The sequence below is a fragment of the Branchiostoma belcheri genome, unplaced genomic scaffold (assembly GCF_001625305.1).
Source record: "Branchiostoma belcheri isolate BF01 breed outbred unplaced genomic scaffold, Haploidv18h27 scaffold37, whole genome shotgun sequence".
In the NCBI taxonomy this organism is placed as follows: Eukaryota; Metazoa; Chordata; class Leptocardii; order Amphioxiformes; family Branchiostomatidae; genus Branchiostoma; species Branchiostoma belcheri.
This window is the reverse complement of record NW_017803987.1, coordinates 284,634-306,987: the sequence shown is the minus strand read 5'-3', so window position 1 is coordinate 306,987 and position 22,354 is coordinate 284,634. Positions and strand designations below refer to the sequence as shown.

Genomic DNA, 22,354 nt, shown 5'->3' with positions numbered 1-22,354 from the left:
AGCATACCGACTAACGAAAAGCAGAGACTCGCATCAGAACTGACATGCTTTAAGCGCAAAACCAAGAATAAGTACAGGGTGTAAATGAAGTACTTTGTCTTGTAAGACCGACGAATGCCCACTACTACTACTACCGACTAACGGGGATGTTACCAAGACTGAGCCCAAGGAATAGTCTGTTGACCTCACTTTAAGGTTGCTTTAAGTCGTAGTAAACATTCGTGCATATATCTGTCAACGGTTAAGTATTGCATGAAAGCTATTCCACTTGTAAATCTGCTGCCTGCTCCAATGGTAGACAAAAGTTCAGCAACAACTTACCATGACCAACACCATAACACGCTATCCCGTCTTCAGCGCCAAAGTCATACCTGTACGTAGACAGAGGTTTTCTGAATGTCTAAACGTTTGACGTACAACCCAAAATTGGAGCTGTGCAACATAATTTTTGACCTCATGGACTGCGGTATCCACTCTTGGGCATCGAAGTCACACCCATACATGCACAGGTGGTTTCTAAGAGTCTCAACATTCAACAAAATTCTCCGTGTGGGAGCTATAGGGACTTAACAACAGATCACAGTTGCTTGGGAGCTTGAAGCAACTAGAATTCTTTGCCAGGCAACTGGGGGGAATAAGCAGGAAAGCTTTGCCGCAGTATTCTGAGGGAAAATTTGGCGACAGCCATGGCGGTACATTTACCAGGGGTGTGTGAGATACTGAGAGGATTTTTTGAGGTAATTTGTATGTTTATGATTCTGTTAAAAGCATGATTTGCTACCCACAGTCTGTACATTGTATTGTTTGTATCTGTATGATCAGATTCTGTATTCTGTATAGCAGGTATAACTGCCCTTCGGTGTGACACACCAGCTTCACAGGCACATGGCATGGCGGCAGCTGGCTACATTATACCAAACCCTTGGACAGCTAACTCTATTTAATTATAATGTTTAATGCTATCTAATGACAATGCCCCTACTGTACTTGGTGACAGCTAGTTCCACTCTACGATAGTTCTAGGAAAGAATTTTTGAACACCTCAATCCTTGGTTGATAACTCTGGCACTTGAAGGCATGACATAATTATAATTTCTTGTTCTTTTCTGAGCTGGCATTAGGTACTTAGTAGTTGGTACATCCACCAGTTTTTTAGTCATTTTGTACATCATGCATTACATCAAATATGCTGCAAAAGACTTGAAGGAAAAGGACACAGTTTTGTGTAATAAGCCTAAGGCCACACCAATTTAATTTCTTGGTTAACGGATTTTTCTAGAAAAATAATGGAGCGGGCGGGTGAAAAAAAATAAAAAATAAAAACAGGCCTATATAGGCATCCTATTATGGTCCAAAATGGTACGATAGGAGCCATGAAGTCAACACACCAGGCTGGTTCAAAATTTAAACAATGAATTTTGAACTTTTAATGATACCATTGCATTGAAAGATGGAATAACTGCAACAACTAGGATGAAAAGGACTTTTTTCAACTGTTCAGGGCAAAATATGAGCATTTTGCAGTTGATTCTGGATTTTTATTTTTATTTGCAAATCAGAGAAAAATGAAGCGGCGAATCCGTTAAACAAGAAATTAAATTGGTGTGGCCTAAGTCTCAACATTCAACAAAATTCTCTGCTATGACAGACTGCAATGTTTATTGGTAATGGTCTGTGACTTGGTAAGCAGCCTAACTTTGTATAAACATTCTCTGTTTGCAAACCTACATGTAAACCACTTCTTACCCAAGCCCTAAAAACTGCCACCCAAAAATTATGACCACAGCGAGTTCACAACAGTTTAGAACACTATACAAAACCGGAAATTCTTCTGCATCTAGGTTAGGATTCTTTGATCAGAATTTAAAATGATAATACATAAAGAAATTGTAGGTAATGAAGTCTGTATAATTACTAAACATTAATCAACATAAGGCTGTAAAAAAAACAAAGTAACCAATCCCTATTATAAGTATGTGGAAGCCTACACAGGTGTTCATTTAGCAGTAAAGTAATTAAGGAAACAGCCAATCAGCGACCAGATCTCCAAACAGGGTGCCTCTGCCACCCATATTTGGGCATTGGTCCTATGTCCAAATATGGTCACACTCCAATCTTGGCAACACACTCTGCTATAGTACATTAGCCTATTTCCATTATATTTAGTGCATATTGCAGGCTATATCAGAAATTAAATCATAGGAAGCGCATATAGAAAGGTTATATTACTAAACATTTATCAACCTAAACTGCACACTAGGAACAAAGAGAGGTTAAATTAGCTGTTTTTCTAACTAAGGACATGTTTGAGGTTGGGATATTGAACCAGCTGCTTGGGCTCAGACCATAACTTCCAGTAAAGTAATCTGTTTATAGATTTCCACAGGACTGAGTGTATATAAGCTGAGGTGGGGAGGTAGGAGGAAGGCAGTTGCTGAACAGAGTTTTGGACTGTCCAGTGGTGGATTTAACGAACATTTTTCCTTGTGAGAAAGTTCGTCCCCCACGTTTGTATTTGGTAAATAGATATTTTATTATTTACTGTACAGTTGTTTAGCTAGGGCAGCACGGAGAAGAGTAAGATTATCATTTGGGTTGAACTTTGTTTTTCAATTTTGCCTCCAAGTTGCTGATAATGGTATACAGTCTGTAATATTATAATACCATACATGTATGTGCTCAACTTGTAGTGTGTGATCAGCCTACTTCCTGTCCTTGCTATGTCTGTTTGCCATAACTGCACAATTATTTGCCATCATATCACTATCATGATAGCTAGAAAACTGGTCCAAGAAAATCTCTTTTTGTAGCCTAAATTTTAGTTGGCAATATCTTTTTAGCATGTAAGCTAGTATTCGAAGCGTACCAAATTGTGTTTTAGTAACATTGTACAAAAGTCATGTACATGTATCTCATAACAACATAACTACGTAGTCTAAAATATGAAATTTTGCTAATTGAGCATTCCATCCAGTGGTAATATTACCTGTAGGTGCCGGATAGTTGTGACACAAAATATCACTCCAGCATAAGGTTCTATTGTGGTTTTAGTATATTGCAATACTATATTCCCTTAGCAGATTTTGACTGTATATTGTATCTCACACTTGTGTATGTAACACAGTATAATGTAACGTACACATGTATGTAACAGTGTAATAAATGTACATGATATTTAGTTGCCTTTGTCAGAATGCTATGAAATCAATTTGCTATATAGTGTGCCTGGGAGACTGTGGATTTAGTGGCATTACTCTTGAAGGCATGCATGGATTGATATTTGTGATTTTTGGCAGGCAGGTTGAGGAGACCAAGGTCAAGTTCAAAAATGGGCCTTGACTTGAGGAGGGTCACTACGTCACTGCGGTGGACTTTTTGTGCCTGTCGTTCTTGTTGGCAGGTTGACTCGAGAATCTGTAAATGGATGTTAATGATTTTTGGTAGGCAAGTTACCATTGAGGAGACCAAGGTCAAGTTCAAAAATGGGCGTCGAGGGGGGTCACTACGCCACTGCAGTGGAAAATTTGTTGTTTTTCTTGTTTACTAATTGAGAATTCTTCCCTAACACTTTGCAGCAGAAGATGTGCACCTGTGCCTTCCACATGAGGGTCCACCGCGCAGAGACCGCCGCGGCCGCCAGCCCGTATGGAAGCCTCCACGACAGCAACACGACAACCTTCAGCGCCAGGACACCGCGCTCCTCTCCGCAACACCCTGCGAAGAACGGATTCGGGAACAGTTCCTCCTCGGAAGACGAGGAATCAGAAAACTCAGGAAAGCTGCCGAGCGTGCGACCGCAGACAATATCAAACTACGACGAGTTTAGCAATAACACCGAGAGCACGTTCTGGCAGGGCATGTTGGGTACAGACAATCAGGAACAGACTAGATTTTACGGAGAAGAAGAGAGGACAGAATTGGCGCGGGATGATCTGTTTCCACATAAAAGCGACAACTCAAAATCAACTTTCCAGAAATTTTGGCCTCATGGTCCGTTTTGGCCCCCGCACTACTATGGGCCAAGGATAGAAACACCAAAGTTTATATCAACAGAGCATAAAAAAGTAGAACCTTTGTGGTCAAACCATAAAAGTGAGCCTTTTCTTTAACTTGAAGTTTGTTATCCATGACTAATAGTATCATTAAATATTGTCAGACTAGTATATTCATGTTCAACAACAAAATGTAATTTAACTTGAGTATGGACTACTGTACATGGTACGTACAGGATGCAAAACAAACTTGGTTGGTTTGTTTGTTTGTTTGTTGGTTGGTTTGTCGGTTGGTTGTATGGATGGATGGATGGATGGAGGGATGAATGGAGGGATGGATCGAAGGATGGATGGAAGGATGGATGGATGGCTAAAACAAAAATTAATGTCTTGTAACGTGGTATTTTATCATCTATTCTTTCTTGCTTTCTTTATTTTCTGTTACAGTACTTCATGTTTGTCTTTTATGAATCTACATTTTGTATTCATGCTTTAATTGTGAATCATCAAAATGTAGTAAGTACAATTAATGCATTATACTAATACCTCAGTCAATGTCTTTGATACTGAAGACTTGCCTTTGTTCAGTTTTCCAGCATCGAACGATTAACGACAACGATCCGTCGCGGTTCCCGCGCCAGTGGCGAGGGAAGGTTGTCGTGTTTGACAGCGAGAGGATGGCGAAGGGACAGGTGCCGCATAACGTGCCGGAGGGCTGCTGCCCTAGCCTCTCGTTCGAGTCCAGATTCGAATCAGGGAACCTTCGGCAAGCAAGGAGAATGTAAGATATAACACTTGCTACCTAATTTTAGTAGTTAGATTAGTGTTTGATAAATTATTCAAAATCTTACATCCATATTCTGTATTGCCTTTGGTGCTAGCCCTGTAGATTTACATAAGAATCTCAAATATCATATTTGTTTAAAGGCATGTACACATACAATATGTCATGTATTAAAAATTTGCCTGGTTACCAAACCTATTATAGCTCCTGAGTCCTACATCCTCTCCGCAAATAGAAAAATAGCATACTGTCACTTTAGTTAGATACATTGTTCATTGAATTTCATTTTTTTAATCTATACTTTGTTTGCAGAGGGCAGTATGAGTATGAGTTAGTGTTGAAGACAGACCTGTACACGTCCAGACACACACAGTGGTTCTACTTCAGGGTACAGAACGCCCTGCCTGGAATCACATACAAGTTCCAGATAGTCAACCTGCTGAAGAGGGACAGTCTCTATAATTATGGTAAGTCACCATTGGTGATAGCAGACCTTTATAAAAGTCTCCATAGGTTTGGGGTCTCCATAAAAAGACAGTTGCCATTTATATGGCTTGAAACATCCCCTGTATATGCAGGTTATTATATATACAGCTAAAATTAGATCTCTGTAAGTGTGTGATTTCTGATGTCTACCTGCACCCAGTTACAATGTTGCTGCACAAGTCAATGTAGCTGAATATGTAGTGAATTTGTTTTGCTACAATGTACAATGTATCTTCAATACTTAGGCATGCGCCCCCTAGTGTATTCTGAGAGAATGGCAAGAGACAGGACGATAGGCTGGCACAGATCTGGGCACCATATTAGGTAAGATTCCATTACCTTGATAAATATTAGATAAAATTAGGTCTCTTTTATTGAGAAGAGGCATCTTTACACAACATTTGTTGCTTAATTTGTTTTCTATTTCAAAGTTTTTGCTTGTTGTAAATTAGGATTAGTGTATAAATTGATGAAATAATGTAATACTATACATGTATGAAGATTATTTCCAGTAACATGTTGTGTATTTCTGATTTGTTTGTAGTTATTACCAGTTCTACAACACCAGCAGGAACCCACTCTTACAACCAGACATCAACTACTTCTGTCTCGAGTGGCAGATGGTGAGAACGATTTTCTTTCCTTTTTCTCTTCTTCAGTTAGTCCTTTACACTGTGCCAGGATTTACGTCCTGTCGAGCATGTCACGTCACAACATGTACTGAATTGAGTGTCTAAGCAAATAGAAACTAGAAGTACACACACAAGAAAAAATTGTGCCTATGGTCTTTCGTAAAATTTCATACCAACCACCGGACTGCTTTTTCCACCCCAAAATCGGACTGGACTGCTTTTTCCGCCAATCGGACTGGACTCCTTTTTCCATAAACCCTTCCCAAGGGCACAACATTGGGGCCTGCCACTTTGGATTCTGAGACAAGAATGCCAACCACGAGACCAAAATGCCAACGGTTTCAATGTCCTAATTCCACAGAAATTCTCTTATGAAGAAGACACATACATGGCTTGTGTACTACCTGGCCCACTGCTACTCCTACACATGTAAACATGTACAGAAATATTTTAATTCCTGTATGAAGAAGACACCTACTACCTGATCCACTTACCTCTACACCTACATTTGTACATGTACACAAAGATAGTAAACTATTACAGTAACAGTAACAGTCACTGTAACTTTCTAATATCCTAATTCCTCAGAAATTCCAGTATGAAGAAGACACGTACTACCTGGCCCACTGTTACCCTACCCCTACACCTACATGATTGTACATTTGTACATGTACAAAAAGATAGTACAACATTGTAACAGTAACTGTAACTTAAAGTTTTGTAATACCCTAATTCCTCAGGAATTCACATATGAAGAAGACACGTACTACCTGGCCCACTGTTACCCCTACACCTACATGTACATGTACACAAAGATATATATTTGTACAGTTGTAATATACAATCATGTATAATTAATTCCACAGGAATCTCCCTATGAAGAAGACACGTACTACATAATATGTATACATGTACCTGCCCCATTGCTACCCCTACACCTACATGTACACAAAGATATATATTTATTTGTATTATCATGATAGTGTTGTAATATACAATCATGTATTAATTCCTCAGGAATTCCCGTATGAAGAAGACACATACTACCTGGCCCACTGTTACCCCTACACCTACACCTACATGTACACAAAGATATATATTTATTTGTATTATCATGATAGTGTTGTAATATACAATCATGTATTCATTCCTCAGGAATTCCCGTATGAAGAAGACACGTACTACCTGGCCCACTGTTATCCCTACACCTACACGGACCTCAAGGAACACCTGGACGACCTGTGCAATACTGAGGAGACAGGCCGGCACGTGAGGAGAGACGTCTTGTGTGAGACACGAGCCGGAAACAGCTGCTTTCTCCTTACCATAACAGAATTCCCAGGTCAGAAAATGTAAACAATCTCAGCGTGCAAAATACCTGGTTTCCCAGTTGCCCCGGGCAACCAAATTTTACTTGGGGCAACCTATTTTTGAACCTAGGTAGCCCAGTGTGCTACCTGAATGTTAAGAATGCTCCCCCCCCAAAAAAAATCATGCCCACTTGGCTTGCACCACTGTATCCGGCAGATGCTTTTTAATTTTAGGTATTAATGGCTATTACTAGTATCAGTCAACTAAAGGCTGTTAGAAATATTGTCAAAGGCTTATGTATGTAACATTAAACTTAATTTGAGGAAAGAAGTAACTTATAGGTGGGGCAACCTAAAATTCTGATGGCCAACCTACATGTAATTTTTGCAGTAGGTTGCCCACTAGGCAGCCTGGTTCAAAAAAGTATTTTGTACACTGAATATGTAATAGGTTAGCCTGTGTTCCATCTAATTTGCTCCTTAGGCCACGCCAATTTGATTTGTTGGTTCTCAGATTTTTTTCGAAAAAAATATGAAGCAACAAGGAAAAAAATGATGATACTGTAAGTGCATTAAATTTTATGTTTGCGAGGATGCAAAACGAAGAGAGATGTCAATAAACTAAGCTTAATCTACCAGCAAGATTTGCCCCATCAAAATCAGGCTGGCTAGAACACTGCATTGAATAATAAATTACAGGTAATTTTAGGATGTTAGGCGAATGTACATGTATACAGAAAAAGTATTTCAAACCATTTTGAGTAAAAATACCATGTAGATGAATTTTTCTGTCTGAGGTGCTGAAACATTGGTGACTGGTAAGTAGTCACCCTGTCCTTGGTACTAGGGTAAGCATTGTCCAACAGAAATAAGTTAGTTTCCCTTTTATTCTTTCCCTCTTTTCATGGAAAACACCAACCCAAATCCTAGTAGGGCCCAGGATCCCTCTAACTGAGGGGGGAAATATGTGTTACCCCGGTAAATGCCTTTCCCAAGGGCACAACGTCTGGGTGCATGTCCGGACATGTCTGGGTCCAACCCTGGGGATTGAACCTGGGTCTCCTTGCTTGACAGTTGGATGCTCTACCACTACACCACACAGATGCCACAAGGCTGTTTTAGGTATTCTTGAGTCATCCATTCTCAGTACATGGCAGAGACAAGACAACTTAATCTTTTCTATAATTCCAGATGAGGAGTCGAAGTTGAACCTTCGTCAGGCGTGTCACCGTGGTAAGAAGGGCGTGGTGGTGTCAGCGCGGGTTCACCCTGGGGAGACACAGGCCTCGTGGATGATGAAGGGACTACTGGACTTTCTCACGGGGGAGTCAGAAACTGCCAAGGTAACACCCGTCTTTTCTACATGGTACAGCCCTGTACATTGTAGGTTACCAAATTGTTGAAGGCTGTGATGACAGGTTTCTATAGATAGAGAGAATCCTGAGCTCCTATTGGACTGTTAGTATAATATATTAAATTAAATGATGAATCCTGAACTCCTAATATTGGACTGATTTTCATGTGATTAAGAAACCTGTGCTCCTATTGGACTGTTTTTAATAGTGGTAAAGAATCCTGAGCTCCTATTGGATTGATTTTTAAATTGATAAAGAATCCTGAGCTCCTATTGGACTGATTTGTATAGAGATAAAGAATCCTGAGCCCCTTTTGGACTGATTTTCATAGTGATAAAGAAACCTGCGCTCCTATTGGACCGATTTTCATTGTGATAAAGAATCCTGAGCTCCTATTGGACTGATTTTTAAAGTGATAAAGAATCCTGAGCTCTTATTGGTCTGATTTTCATAGTGAAAAAGTATCCTGAGCTCCTATTGGTAGTTCTGGAAATGGTTCTCTGCAGTTAGAGGTGTATGACCACAAGCTCTCAGTGAAAAGGCCCAATCAGCCCCTGACAGCACAAAATTGTCTCACACAGTCTATATAATGCTTCGATCTTTCCGGCACTTGGGATTTGGCACTCCCAGCCCCGAGAACAGACAACACTTAAGCTCCTGTTCTGTATAACAGGAGCTTTCAGACTAATTTGCATCATCTTGTCTTGACTTGTCTGACTTTTGTTCCTTTTTTGACTTCCAAAAATTTGTCTTCACTTTATTTGCATATCAATCAATAGGTTGTGCTTATAAACCTGTTTTCCCCTCTGGTCTCTCAGTCACTGACGAAAGCTAGTGGATACTAGTTGAAACGTCTGACGTTTTCAAAATCATATCCAGTTGCTTGAGTAACTGCTTTTTGGTGTATCGTATTGCCTGGATGTCTAACCTTCATCGATGAATCTTATGAATGTTTTTCTTCAGGAGTTGAGACACAACTTCATCTTCAAGATCGTGCCGATGCTGAACCCAGACGGCGTGATCGTGGGGAACTATCGCTGCTCGCTGGCGGCGCGGGACCTGAACCGGAACTACCGCAACCCTCGCAAGGAGATCTTCCCCACCGTGTACTGTGTCAAGGAGATGACAGAAAACTTCAAGAGAGAGCACGAGGTAAGGGTTCTGTGCTGTGGTCTAATGGTTTGTTCTCTTCTTGGCCATTATGTACTATACATGTAGTTGCAGGTTTTTGACACTTTCCTATCTGTCGATATCTGGCAAGGTAGTCAATTTAAAGAGCACACCACAGTCATCCCTTGTATACCCTAATGACATTCATATACAACTGTTTACTTAAAAAATAGTCAGGGATTACTTAAACCTCTCTCTTGAAACTAAATGAAGGTGTGCATTGACTGTCTTGTCTTTCTTCAAGCAGATATATTCAGGAGATGGCAACAAACTTTTGATATTGTCCAGTCATCATTCATGTTTCATAATCAGTCAATACCATGGGGAAGAGCAGACCTTGCAACAATCTACTAAACTGGCCTCTTCTATTGCAACCTAGTGCCCAAGCTGACTTGGAGAAGTTTAGATTCATTTTTACCAGACAAAACTGTGTGATGTACTGGAATTATAAATTTAAAGTGGTAAATGAAGAAAAAACTCAATAATCAAGACTCTGTTTTCGTTTAACCCAGGTCATCATGTACTAATTTGACTTGCATGTCTGTATGTATAAATATGTGTGTGAGTGTGTGTGTGTGTGTGTGTGTCTGTATGTCTGTCTGTGTGTGTCTGCCATCTCTGATTGCTGTGTTCCCTTTCTCCCCAGATCATCGTGTACTGTGACCTTCATGGCCACAGCAGGAAGCCAAACGTGTTCATGTACGGGTGTAACTCCCTCCAGGGTTGTGTCTGCCTGTCTGTATGTCTGTATGTGCATGTCTGCCATCTCTGATTGCTGTGTTCCCTTTCTCCCCAGATCATCGTGTACTGTGACCTTCATGGCCACAGCAGGAAGCCGAACGTGTTCATGTACGGGTGTAACTCCCTCCAGGGTTGTGTGTGTCTGTCTTTGTGTGCATGTGTATATGTGTGTGTGTGCCATCTCTGATTGCCATGTTCCCTTTCTCCCCAGATCATTGTGTACTGTGACCTTCATGGCCACAGCCGGAAGCCGAACGTGTTCATGTACGGGTGTAACTCCCTCCAGGGGAGAATGGGGCTGGACGGAGCCGAGGTCTTCATCAACGAGAGACTCTTCCCCTGGCTCATGGCACAGAAGGTAAAGCTGTTTTATTTTTTATTTTATTTTATGACGATTGACCACATTTGTGGAAGGATTGACATTACAGGTGACTATCACCTCTTCAAAGATGTCAACCCCGAAACCAGACTGTAATGTTTGAACCACTCACACCAGGAAGGTCCCAGACTCTTTTTGATAAGTGTGGTGGGTTCTTTAACGTGCGTGGGGTGTGGCTCTCCCCAAACACGGGACCTCAATTTAACGTCCTATCCGAGGGACGTCCCTAACCGAAGCCAGGTACTCATTTCCACCTGAGTGAAGTGAGGAAAGTCGTGTAAAGTGCCTTTCCCAAGGGCACAAGATCGGTGACATGGGTAGGATTTGACCCCGCGACCTCTTGGGTGTGAGCTGAATGCGCTTCTGACTGTGCCACACGACCCACACCTTTCTAAGATTGTCACAATATATTATACATGTACATAAGAAAGTATTTTAAGCCATTTGTGTGAATATACAAGATCACAGATAAGTGTTCTGTGATACAAGTACATGTCTGTGGTGCTGAAACGTGAGTGACTGTTAAGCAGTTACCCTTTCCTTAGGCCACACCAATTTAATTTCTTGGTTAACGGATTCGCCCGCTTCATTTTTTTCTGATTTGCAAATAAAAATAAAAATTCAGAATCAACTGCAAAATGCTCATATTTTGCCCTGAACAGTTGAAAACAGTCCTTTTCTTCCTAGTTCTTACAGTTATTCTATCTTTCAATGCAATGGTATCATTAAAAGTTCAAAATTCGTTGTTTAAATTTTGAACCAGTCTGGTGTGTTGACTTCATGGCTCCTATCGTACCATTTTGGGCCATAATAGGATACCTTTGCCTGTTTTTATTTATTTTTTTTTTCACCCGCCCGCTCCCTTATTTTTCTACAAAAATCCGTTAACCAAGAAATTAAATTGGTGTGGCCTTAGTACTAGGGTAGGCATCATCAAAAAGAAATTACTTAGTCTAGTAGTTTTAATTCCTCCTGCATTTTACAACTTGTTGATGTTTCAGTCTCTACATATTGCTGTTGATAAAAATTGGTGCATGGACACATGGCTACAGCTAAGAGAACGTTTTTGCATACCTATACACATCTTAAAAGTGTTCTAGAAAATTTAATGTTTGTTTTGTCAGTATGTAAAACACACTTGTGGTTACTATGTTGTTTCCCACAAAATAGGCGCCAGACAAATTTGCGTTTGGTGGCTGCAAGTTCCAAATCAAGAAGTGTAAGGAGTCTACGGGTCGTGTGGTGATGTGGAGGACTGGGATCATGAACAGCTTCACCATGGAGGCCACCTTCTGTGGGACTGAGAAGCTTGGCAGGTGGGTGCTGCTGCAGTTCTTTACGATTCTGATAGGGGGTGCTGCTATTTGTATTTATGTCGCCATCATTAACCATTAACCCCTAAGGCCATGTTGATTTGATTATATGGATGACATCCGTGCGCGCATGAATTTTCGGCCGTTTCAAAAAAAAAAGTTTTCAACCATACTGTAAATCGTACAAAACAGTTGCAAAATGAGCAAAAATATACCATAAGTTACAAAAAAAAACAATCCAATGTCGTAGAATGCCAAAATCAAACGAAAAAAGACGAAATTGTAAAGAAATGAACTTGAAGACTAGATTATTCGCCAAACCATATTCTGTCCCATTTGTTCAACCCTCATGACCACGTAGATTTCATAATGAAAACAACTTTTTTTTTTGCAAAACTTTTCAATTTTGGGGTTCCTGGAGGATGTCATCCATATAATCAAATCAACATGGCCTAATGAGTTTTTGGCCTGTGTATCTGTGTACCTGTGTTTTTGTGCTAACACAATGCTGCATTGTCATACATGTGCATCATTATTGTTGCTGTTTTCGTCAGTTGCACTGGGAGGGTTGCAAAGCAGGATGGGTAAGGGGCTGAAGTCTGCCATCACTAATTGCCTCGTTCCATAGATGTGTTGTAGAAAAGAGAATGTATCCTTCCTTGTTTCATATCTATATGGTATACAAGACTAATACATAAATTAACTAATTATGATTGTATACTTTAACTTCCTACTGCTGCCAGTGTTTTAAAAAAGAGGAAGGCAAATTTCAGGGTACAGAAGGAACCTGAGGTCAAGCCAGGTCAAAGGTTAGAGTTTGCATGGGGTCGTAGTTCACCCAACTGCACTGGATAGTTTATAAACGGGTTGCATGAAAAAATAGCAAATCTTTTGAAGCATACATGTAAGTTGCCATGAGTTTGGTCAGTATGTGCGTTTTGGGATAGACAAAGTACGCAGAACACAAATCGTAGCAAGATCTGTTGTGCAAGATTCTTGTCATTTGATTTCTGCTCCATATGAAATGTAGTTAATGTACAATGTACAACAAAATGAATGAAACGGGTGAAAATTTTATGGTCTCAATCTCTGTAGAATGGCACAACTGCACATTGGGAGTTAGTCTGTACAAGACACATGGTGAACACTGCATGGATAACTGTAATCCCCTCATTATAGCATGTAAAGTAGACCTCATTTGATTGTACAACTGTACATGCTTGCTTTCCTGAAATATGTTTGTTTTTTTCTCATCAGTGGACCTCCAAGACACTTTAACATTAAGGACTTCCAAGACATCGGCAAGACGTTTTGTGAGGTGGTGCTGGACTATGTCAAAGCCAAGGAAAACAAGAGGTACTGTACTTTGGCCCTTTCTATTTTAACACTGAAGAGTTTCTCAGTTTGTGCCCTAGTAAAATTACATTGGTCCAACAAATAATGCCGCAGCACAACACTCATACTGTATGATACTGCAATTATACAACACAGAAATAGGGGGTGCTGCTGCGTAGTACTACATGTAGTAAGTAGTAGTAAATGGTTTATTGATAAAACACGGGGCAAGTCGGCTTTGCAGTATACACTGAATTGCGCCGAATTTTACATATTCCACATACTCAGTAAAATTAACACAGTATGCTATTAAAATACATATACAAGTATATACAAGGAACGCTTAATGTTGTCAACGTGGTTTTACATACTATAAATATAATGTAGTGGTTCACCATCAAGGCAATTAAAAAGCGTTGTTGTGAGGAATCATTACAGGTGAGGCTACTCTCAGATCAAAACGGTTCACAACAGTTCAGTTTTACAGTCCATTGAGGAGTCTAGCCAACATCGGCTTCGCGCTGGTCGTGTATCTGTACATGTAGTAATATCCTCTGTATTTCATACTGTAAACAATCTGCGATGATCTTGACACAGCTCACTGCCCACATAATACTGCGATTTTACAACGCCCCTGCTCCAGGTATATACTTGGACCGGAATATGAGGGTTTGCACGACGTGAGCTTACTCATTTAACTTTGGTTTGCATGCGTGCTAAAACTCACCTAGCCACATGTCTGCAAAGATCCTGGACCTTACACGGCACATGTACATCAGCCACATAATACTGCAGTTATATAACAGACTAATAGGTATATATAGCGCCCCTTGCGTAGTAAAATATATTTAACCTGTCTTTGTTTTAATTTGCAGTAAACAGTCAGCGATGATCCTGGACCTGACACGGCACATCACCCACATGATCCTGCAGAAACGCGACATGATGCCGGCCAATCAGCCGGAGCTTAACGAGAACCTCAGCGACAACGAAGAACTCAGCGATGACGAGGAAAAAGAGAAAGGTGAACGACCTCATCAAAGTTTTTCCATCTACATTTTTTCACAGTTAGAACCGAATAGTATAGATGCTGTGGCCACACCAGTTTAATTCGTTGGTTCTTGAAGTTTTTATGTAAATTTTTTGTAAGAGGACAAATTTGAAAATAGAAAGTGAAGGCTGGACAAAAACTTCAACAATAATATATTACAAAATTCACAACTCTTTTTATGTTGTTATTTCTGTTCGTTTTTTAAAAATCTATCTAAAGAATTTAATCTAAAGAACCAACAGATTAAAATTTGTGTGGCTATTAGAATGCTAAATGCTAACATAGCCATGCACTTATGTGTCACTGTGTTTGTGCTTTTATGTCTAGTTGACTGTATTTTGGCATTTTACATTTATCATCTGAAATATTGCATGCTGCATGTACGGGATTAGAACCAGTGTCAGTAGATGTAGTGTCTGTCTCAAAACCTGCCACGCACCTTCAACCCTCGCTAGAGGAAGAAAATACTGAATACCAAGAAGTCATAGAAACAGCAAACTATCACAGTGGTACGTATATGGGATTATGTTGGCAGATTTCTTAATTTCTATTTTTCCCCCTTTTGATATTCAATTCTGGTTTCGTCATATCAAAGTTTTCTAATAAACCTGGCTTTTTGCATGCTCACATGGACAAAAGCAATACAAAGTCCCGAGGAAGAGTGTGTGGAAAATGTACTTCCAGAAGTACAAAATGTACATGCGCCTGTGGCAGTGGAAGATACATGTAGCCCTGCATTTTACCTGGGTCTTCGTGTGGAACTCAATACTGAGTGTCCGGATTTGGATAACATGTTCGATGATGTTGAAATTCAACCAGACAGAGGTACATAATACAAAATAAGGGTAGGGTGTAATTCAGACTAACATTTGCACATTTCACAGTTTTTGCACACTCCTCAAATAGATTGAGTAATCATGCACAGTATGCAGTTTCTAGAGAAAAAAATGTCAGTTACAAAATACAATGCACGACACTAAGTTTCTTTGCGTTTCTGTGTGTCAATCTTTAGTCAGCACTTATTGAAAAAAGTGGGGGTGCCCGGTGTGCTTGGATAAAAAACAACAAAAAGCTGTGGCAAGCTACGTTTTATACGATACCAGCTGTATCTAATATTATATATTAGGATAACCGTTTTTAACGTTTAGCACATTTGGTTAACAGTTCTACTAATAATTACATGTGTACATGTACAAGGTTAGACAGCAGGGTGAACAAATTATCTCTTCATGCATTAGTGGCTATAGAAAGCCCTCATGTGATATGCTTACTAACAATTTGAAATCTGTCTTGCTTCTCTTCAATGCTTTCCTAACATCTCTATGTACTGGATTAAACAAAGTGGTTCAAATCAGACCTTTGTCTAAAGTTGTGGAGGAGTCAGAGGATGAGGAAAGTGATTCAGACTCAGGTAATGTCAGGTGGTTTTCCTAGGACAGTCACTTTTTTTCCAGAAGAAAAGAGGTGTTATCATGGTGCAATTTAGCATTATGACTTAAGTTTGTTTTCTAGTCTGATAAAATGTTGTGTAATGTTACCTTTTCTTTTTACCACCATACTTTCAAAATAATAAAACATCTTAGATGTATGATACCTTTGTTTAGTAGTAGTCACTGTCTGTACAGTCAGTAGTAATTGTTTGAAAGGTAGCAAGGGTAAATATATCGTAGGTATGATTTAAAAGCACTGGTAGCTATCACATAATCAAAATACTTCTGCCACACTCAGAACACGAAAAGAAACTTTTAAGCATTTTTCTTTGATTGTGCTGTGCTATTTTGTTGTACTTATTCCAGCTACATTATAAATATAAACTTGTCTCTGTTGCTGTATTTCCAGAAGAGAAACCATCCAGTAAACCGTCGTCCAGTAGTGACAGAGAAACCAGCAAACCCAGCACCAAGTCAACCAAGCCGGGAAAGGAGAAGAAATCCAGGGCCGCTCCAAAAGCCGTTCTCCCTCCCCATCTGCTGGAGAGTCCAGAGTACAAGGATGAGAAGGGACAGGTGGATGTCAATAAGATGATTGAAGCCATGTCAACAGAGACAATAGAGGGGTGCATCCGGTTACTGGAACAGCTGGAAGTCACCAAAACTTTATCAGAATCAGAGTAAGTGTGGAAGGTTTTTTGTTCTTGTGTACAACATTTTTGAGCACAACCATTTCCATACAAAAACCATGATTGACAGGTAGGTTGACAACACATGTATGGGAAAGATTGACAGGCAGAATGACAGGAAGTCAGAGGTCTCAAAATGTGGTCGGGAACCAGTCAATATGGGGGGATTCAGGAATTCATCATGTCTACCTTCACAGAAGGGACACATATTGTTTTTGCTCTGTTTCTTCTTCTTTTCCAAAGAAATAAGTTCAATGACCTGAACCAGATATCTGTCACCATGATAACTAGTGCTGGGTTACATCATGTTGCAATTTTATAGCAGGAGGGATTTAGACTCAAGTCTGACCATATATATGAATGTGGAAGTCCATGAAATCTCTGATCTCTTGTGTTTTTTTTTATAACAGTACAAGTGAAGACTCGGACAGTGAGTCAGAGCCAGAGATGAAGGATCCTCCCAAGAGGAAGAAGAAGAAGAAGAAACAGAAGCGGACCAAGTCCCTGTCTGCCCTCCCGGCCATGAACAATGTGGAAGACAAGCAGAAACGCAACAAAACTACGGTAATAACTCAATGATACAATGTTTTATCTCCCTCTGAACAAGCATTTGTTCAGGACAGATACTAGAATGTAAATGACAATTTCAGGTAATTCTGCTGAGTAAGCTTAGATTACCAAATTAACCTTTAGCATGCTGAAGTAACTGTTTGGCTAGTAGTTTTCTATTACAATGTAGTTATGGGTAAGGCAGCAAGAAGAAGGTTAACTTTAACAGTGTTATCTATTAGAAGGTCTTTGCAAGAATGCCTTGAACAGTGGATATCTGGAGTGTGCATATCTCAGAGGGAATAATGAATTTTTGCATTTTGTAGATTTCTAAATTCAATTTTTTGTAATCTTTGCATCATATCAAATTTTTATGACTGTTTGCAAGTACAAAATGGCTCTTTTTTTACCAGATTATCAGTCATATCAAGAAAGATTACTTTTGTTTCATTGTGTCAATATATTGATGGATACTGAAGCTCTTCCACACAACCAAGATTGTTCTTACCTGCAAATGTTTTGGCTGTTTTGCTGTTAAACTTTCCACAGTGGGCTACATGTACTGTACTGAATGCAAGCAAATTTTTTTATTTGTAATAAAAGAAAAAATTGCAGTAAATCAAGAAAGGTAGTTAGTGTTCATTTTAGGCAATTTTGAACCCTTGCAATATTTTAGATGAATATACCAGTGTTGTTTCCTCACATATCAGTTTCTAATCAAAAAACGAATTTTAAAGGACAAAACAAAGAAGATTCCAAAGACAAAGTACCAGGATATTCCCGATCTGAGAAACTTCCAGAGGAAAACGTCGGAACGGGAATGTATCTACCTGGAGCCTGTCCATCTGGAAATCTACCCCAATTCCCGCGTCGTCTGTAGCAGGGGACATTCCCGAATGTCGTCCAGAGAAGCCTGCGCCCACTGTCGTAAGTCACGTGACCACCAGCCGCTCAAGTACTGGTCACATGATCGCAAGCCAATCAAATCTCCCTATGAGCTGAACTGCTACCCGTTCAAGAAGATGAAAAAGAAGAACAGCAAGTTCCAAGCTCCTGATTGGTCAGGGCAGAAGATAGACGTCTCTGATTGGCTGGATAAAAGGCCGGATACCCGGAAGCTCAGGATGACTCCATCCTCTCCATCTGTTTTGTCTTGTGAAGAGGTTCAGAACTTGAGGTGTCTTGGCAGAAGGCATCTTGGAGTGGTACTGAACTCTCGCCATCAGCCAAAAGAAGAGAAACTCTCAAGAAAAGACCAAGATGGACTGCCTACGTCTCAAGAGGGTGGTGAAGACATTTCACAAGAAGATGTGCAGACGTCTTCCAAGGTCTCCTCCACAAGTGGTGAAACTGAAAGCTTGGGGGACTCTGAGTCTGGACAGAGTTCGTCAACTTCGAAGAAACAAGTCAACATTGCCCAAGATGCAGCTCCTACTGTCTTGAGAAACTCTTCACAACAAAACCACGGTGTCTACAAGGAGAAGAAGTTTCCACAATCTTTAATCCTTGAAGGTCAACCTGTGGCTTCTCAAGAAAGATCTACAGGGCAGTCTAAGGTCAGGGAGCCTCCAAGTGTTCCTCCTGTGCCCCCTAACACTGCAGAAATGCTGGCACTGTGTCCTACACTGACAACACAAGAACTGTTGGGTTATGAGGAATGTTTGTACCCAGATTCAAACCCAAATACCTTGAATGGAAAGTTTCAAACTCAAACTCAACACTGGGAAGATAGTGCAACACACATAGAAGCTTCACTGCCTTCAGAACCAGACAAGAAGTTGAGTCATGACAAGAAAGATTCAAAAACAGTTCTAAGCAAGAAGACGGGTTTGGGATCTGTTTCTCTTTCAACCTCAGAGCCTTTGCAGCCTTCAGAACCAGCCAAGAAGTCAAGAGCTGACAAGAAAGATGAAAAATCAGTTGTAAGACTGAAGGAAGGTTCAAGGCCTGTTCATGGTTCAGGAGCTCAAAGTAAATCAGTCGGAGTACAAGCTGCAAACTTTCCTTCATCGGATGTTGATGCAATGGAAAAACGCAACTCTGTGTCAAACAAGGATGAAAGCTCTGGAAAGAAAGAAAAGGACTCAGAAAGTGTTCACTGGAACTGGAAGGAATATTCAGGCTACGAATGGGATGCTACAACGTGGCCCGAAAGCGCAGCATACGAATATGCTGCTCAGGATAGTTGCGCTGAACCTGCTGCGTGCGAATGTGGGGCCGCTTTCTGCTCGGGCTGTGCCGTGAGTATTAGTCATCTAATAGCTGATTGTTTATTGGCTGGTGCTAAATTTTCAAATGTTTAGATTTTGAAAGTGAGCAGCCAATAAGCAGCCATGGCTATTAGATAGCTAATAATCGGGCATAGCAGGTTTTTTCCAAGTCTGCTTTAGTGTTATTTATATTAAAAATTGAATTTCCAGATTATTTTTGCTCAATGAAAACCTCTACAAAGTAATCATATAACTCATTTTAGAGCAATACATGCAGTGCACATGTTCCTTTTACAGGTTATATGTTAGTATAGTATATTATAGTATATTGTAGTTCAATTCCAAAATGTAGACGTGCCAATTTTATCTATCGAGATGACAGAATGGTTTGAGTGGCAGTGAAATTTTTCTGTTATATGCAACAAAATTCTATCAAAGAATAGATGCTGAGGTCTAGGGAAGAAAAATGTTGTGCTTCCTGTTTCAGTACTGGAAAAAATTAGGGTCGGTAGGTAGGGATTATATCTTTTTTCTTTCATTTTTTAGACTTTGGGGACAATTTCTCTACACTTAAACAGAGTAAAACTTGCATTTAGGACAATGTCATTTTTAATGTCGATGTTGGAAAACAGATTGTACAACATTTCATCACTCAGGTGTCAGATCATGGAGCTACAAAAGGTCGATCAGCGCAAAAAATATATATCCCTTGCTGGGATCCACACAAAAAAAAGGCTAGGGTAGTCAGTTTTTTATAGGGTCGGTTGGAAAACAGGAAACTCAACATTTTTTTCCTAGGTCTGAGTAAATGACTTCTCTACGTTCTTACTTATTGGGATTTTTGCTTTTTTTCTTCCCATGTTTTCAGACACCGCCAACTACAAATGTGAAGATTCCGAAGTACCCGCCATTCGTGAATCGCTACGCGAACCGGAGTAACCACGGTATTCCCATCTTCTCACAGGAGAGGCTGCAGGAAAGGGCACAGAAGGTGGGACGCAAATTTATTTGTTTGTTTGAGCCTTTGTTTACTCAATGAAATATTCAAATCAGCCGGGTTGGTGGAAAAAGGAGTCCAGTCCAATCGGCGGAAAAAGCAATCCAGTCCAATTTGGGGGTGGAAAAATCAGTCCGGCGGTTTCTGTGTGTAGCAGCGCCCCCTTGCAAAATACGATAAAAGTACAAGCAGTCTGGTGTGTTATCGCATGTCATGGTGTGAAGCGCACTCATTGGACACAGCTTTGCAAATGCCGACAACTGCTTTTTCCGCCGATTGGACTGGACTCCTTTTTCCACCAACCCAAATCAGCCCGCAAGCCTCTTTTCATTGAGGTTATGGGGGGATCAGGTCCAGACAAAATATTTTGGGAAATGTTGACAAAGTTTAAACATCCAGGTAATAAGATATGCCAAAAAAAAAACAGTCATTTGACAAGCAACTTCCAAAATTCAGTAATATCCAGTTGCTTGAGTAACTGTTTTTTGGGGGGCATATTTTGGGAAATAAAAATTAACTAACTATTAAGAACACCATGCCAAAATGAAATTTTACATACAGTAGATGTTTGAGAACCGACATTAAGTTGCGGCTTAAAATGTGTCTTATAAAATCACTAAAAAACTAAAATCTCTGTAAAATCATATCCAGTTGTTTGAGTAACTGCTTTTTGGTGTAAAATCTCTGTAACCTTCAACAACAGAATGAATGAACTTGTGTGCAAGCTTTTATTCCCTGCTTAATGAATGAACAAACAAATGAATGAATAGATGAACGAATGATTAAAATCTTAACCTTTAACAACAGAATATATGAACCCTGCCCTTGTGTACAAGCCTCTGGTTTTGTAGCCTCCGTAGCAGGCTTATAGAACTGGGGGTTTGGTGGTCTTCAGCTGTTTTCTGATTAGCCAGCAGAAAATAGCACATAAAAGCCCCCAAAGACCCTGAAGACCCCCAAAACTCCCAGTTTTTGGTATGCTATGGAGGCTACTGGTTTTGACCCCTGCTTTGTTTTCCCTCCATCCCATCTTCCCTGTAGTCGCTAGAAAAACAAAAGGCTGCTCTCAGACTGCGGAGGTATCTGAAAGAACAGAACTTTCCCTCTGGTTCTTGGACATGTGTGAGTTAGTTAGTGGTTAGTTCCAGGTGACGGGGTTAAGGTTATGGTTTTCTAATGGTGCAGGTGCAGGTGGAAGGGAATAAGGTTTTGCACTTGCACCAGCATGTTAGCATAACATATTGCATCTGCGCAAAACCTGGGCTTTTCAAGGTTTTTGTTGGTCAGCATTGCATCAGAATTTTGCCCGTTACAGAGGATATCTTTTCCGACACAACATTTGAAAATTATAGCTGTCGATAGGCAAATACAACCTTAAAAGAGATATTCTGCCAAAGTGTTACATGTATGCATACAAAATGTAATTGTTGGTTTTGCACAGGCGTAGTACATTCTGCCAACATGTTGTTTGCACCTATTATACAAGGTACACAATCATGTAGGTAGTGGTTTGTTAAAGATATTTGAAACACCATCAAACAGAGAAAACAAATAAGAGTTGTTTATATCTCTGCATCTTTTTATCATTTTCACCCCAGTTATATTTAAATAAAACTGATGTTTAGACCATTTTCCATGCAAGAAACTGTTGCTGCCAATCCAACAGGAATGTCCCTGTCCTTGGTACTGAAATGAAGGAGGCAACTGAAAACTGGTTACACATTGAATTTTCCTTTTAAAAAAATTGTAACTTCAAAGCCAACATCACATAGTTTCTTCCCAATCTCTTACAAATTTACTTCTAACCTTCAGCCTGATAAGGTAGCTGTTTGGCACCATATTTGTATTGGTTATGGGGTTAGGCAGCAGGGAGAAGGTTATTTAGAAGAAGCAAAGATGCACAAACTACCTGTGACTATGTAACACTGAGT

General features: G+C 40.0%; 1 protein-coding gene across 1 annotated transcript in view; it reads left to right on the top strand.

The window, feature by feature from the left end:
• The window catches only part of LOC109476216, an 85,662-nt gene that overhangs the window by 56,065 nt on the left and 7,243 nt on the right, over positions 1 to 22,354 (top strand). The window contains exons 7-22 of the mRNA XM_019777099.1: positions 4,581 to 4,773; positions 5,089 to 5,243; positions 5,508 to 5,586; positions 5,807 to 5,885; positions 7,050 to 7,236; positions 8,396 to 8,547; positions 9,523 to 9,711; positions 10,682 to 10,828; positions 12,020 to 12,165; positions 13,420 to 13,518; positions 14,373 to 14,521; positions 16,388 to 16,658; positions 17,078 to 17,231; positions 17,954 to 19,456; positions 20,295 to 20,417; positions 21,465 to 21,545. Of these exons, the coding sequence (XP_019632658.1) occupies positions 4,581 to 4,773; positions 5,089 to 5,243; positions 5,508 to 5,586; positions 5,807 to 5,885; positions 7,050 to 7,236; positions 8,396 to 8,547; positions 9,523 to 9,711; positions 10,682 to 10,828; positions 12,020 to 12,165; positions 13,420 to 13,518; positions 14,373 to 14,521; positions 16,388 to 16,658; positions 17,078 to 17,231; positions 17,954 to 19,456; positions 20,295 to 20,417; positions 21,465 to 21,545 (3,707 nt within the window). The remainder of the gene's footprint in view (positions 1 to 4,580; positions 4,774 to 5,088; positions 5,244 to 5,507; positions 5,587 to 5,806; positions 5,886 to 7,049; positions 7,237 to 8,395; positions 8,548 to 9,522; positions 9,712 to 10,681; positions 10,829 to 12,019; positions 12,166 to 13,419; positions 13,519 to 14,372; positions 14,522 to 16,387; positions 16,659 to 17,077; positions 17,232 to 17,953; positions 19,457 to 20,294; positions 20,418 to 21,464; positions 21,546 to 22,354) is intronic.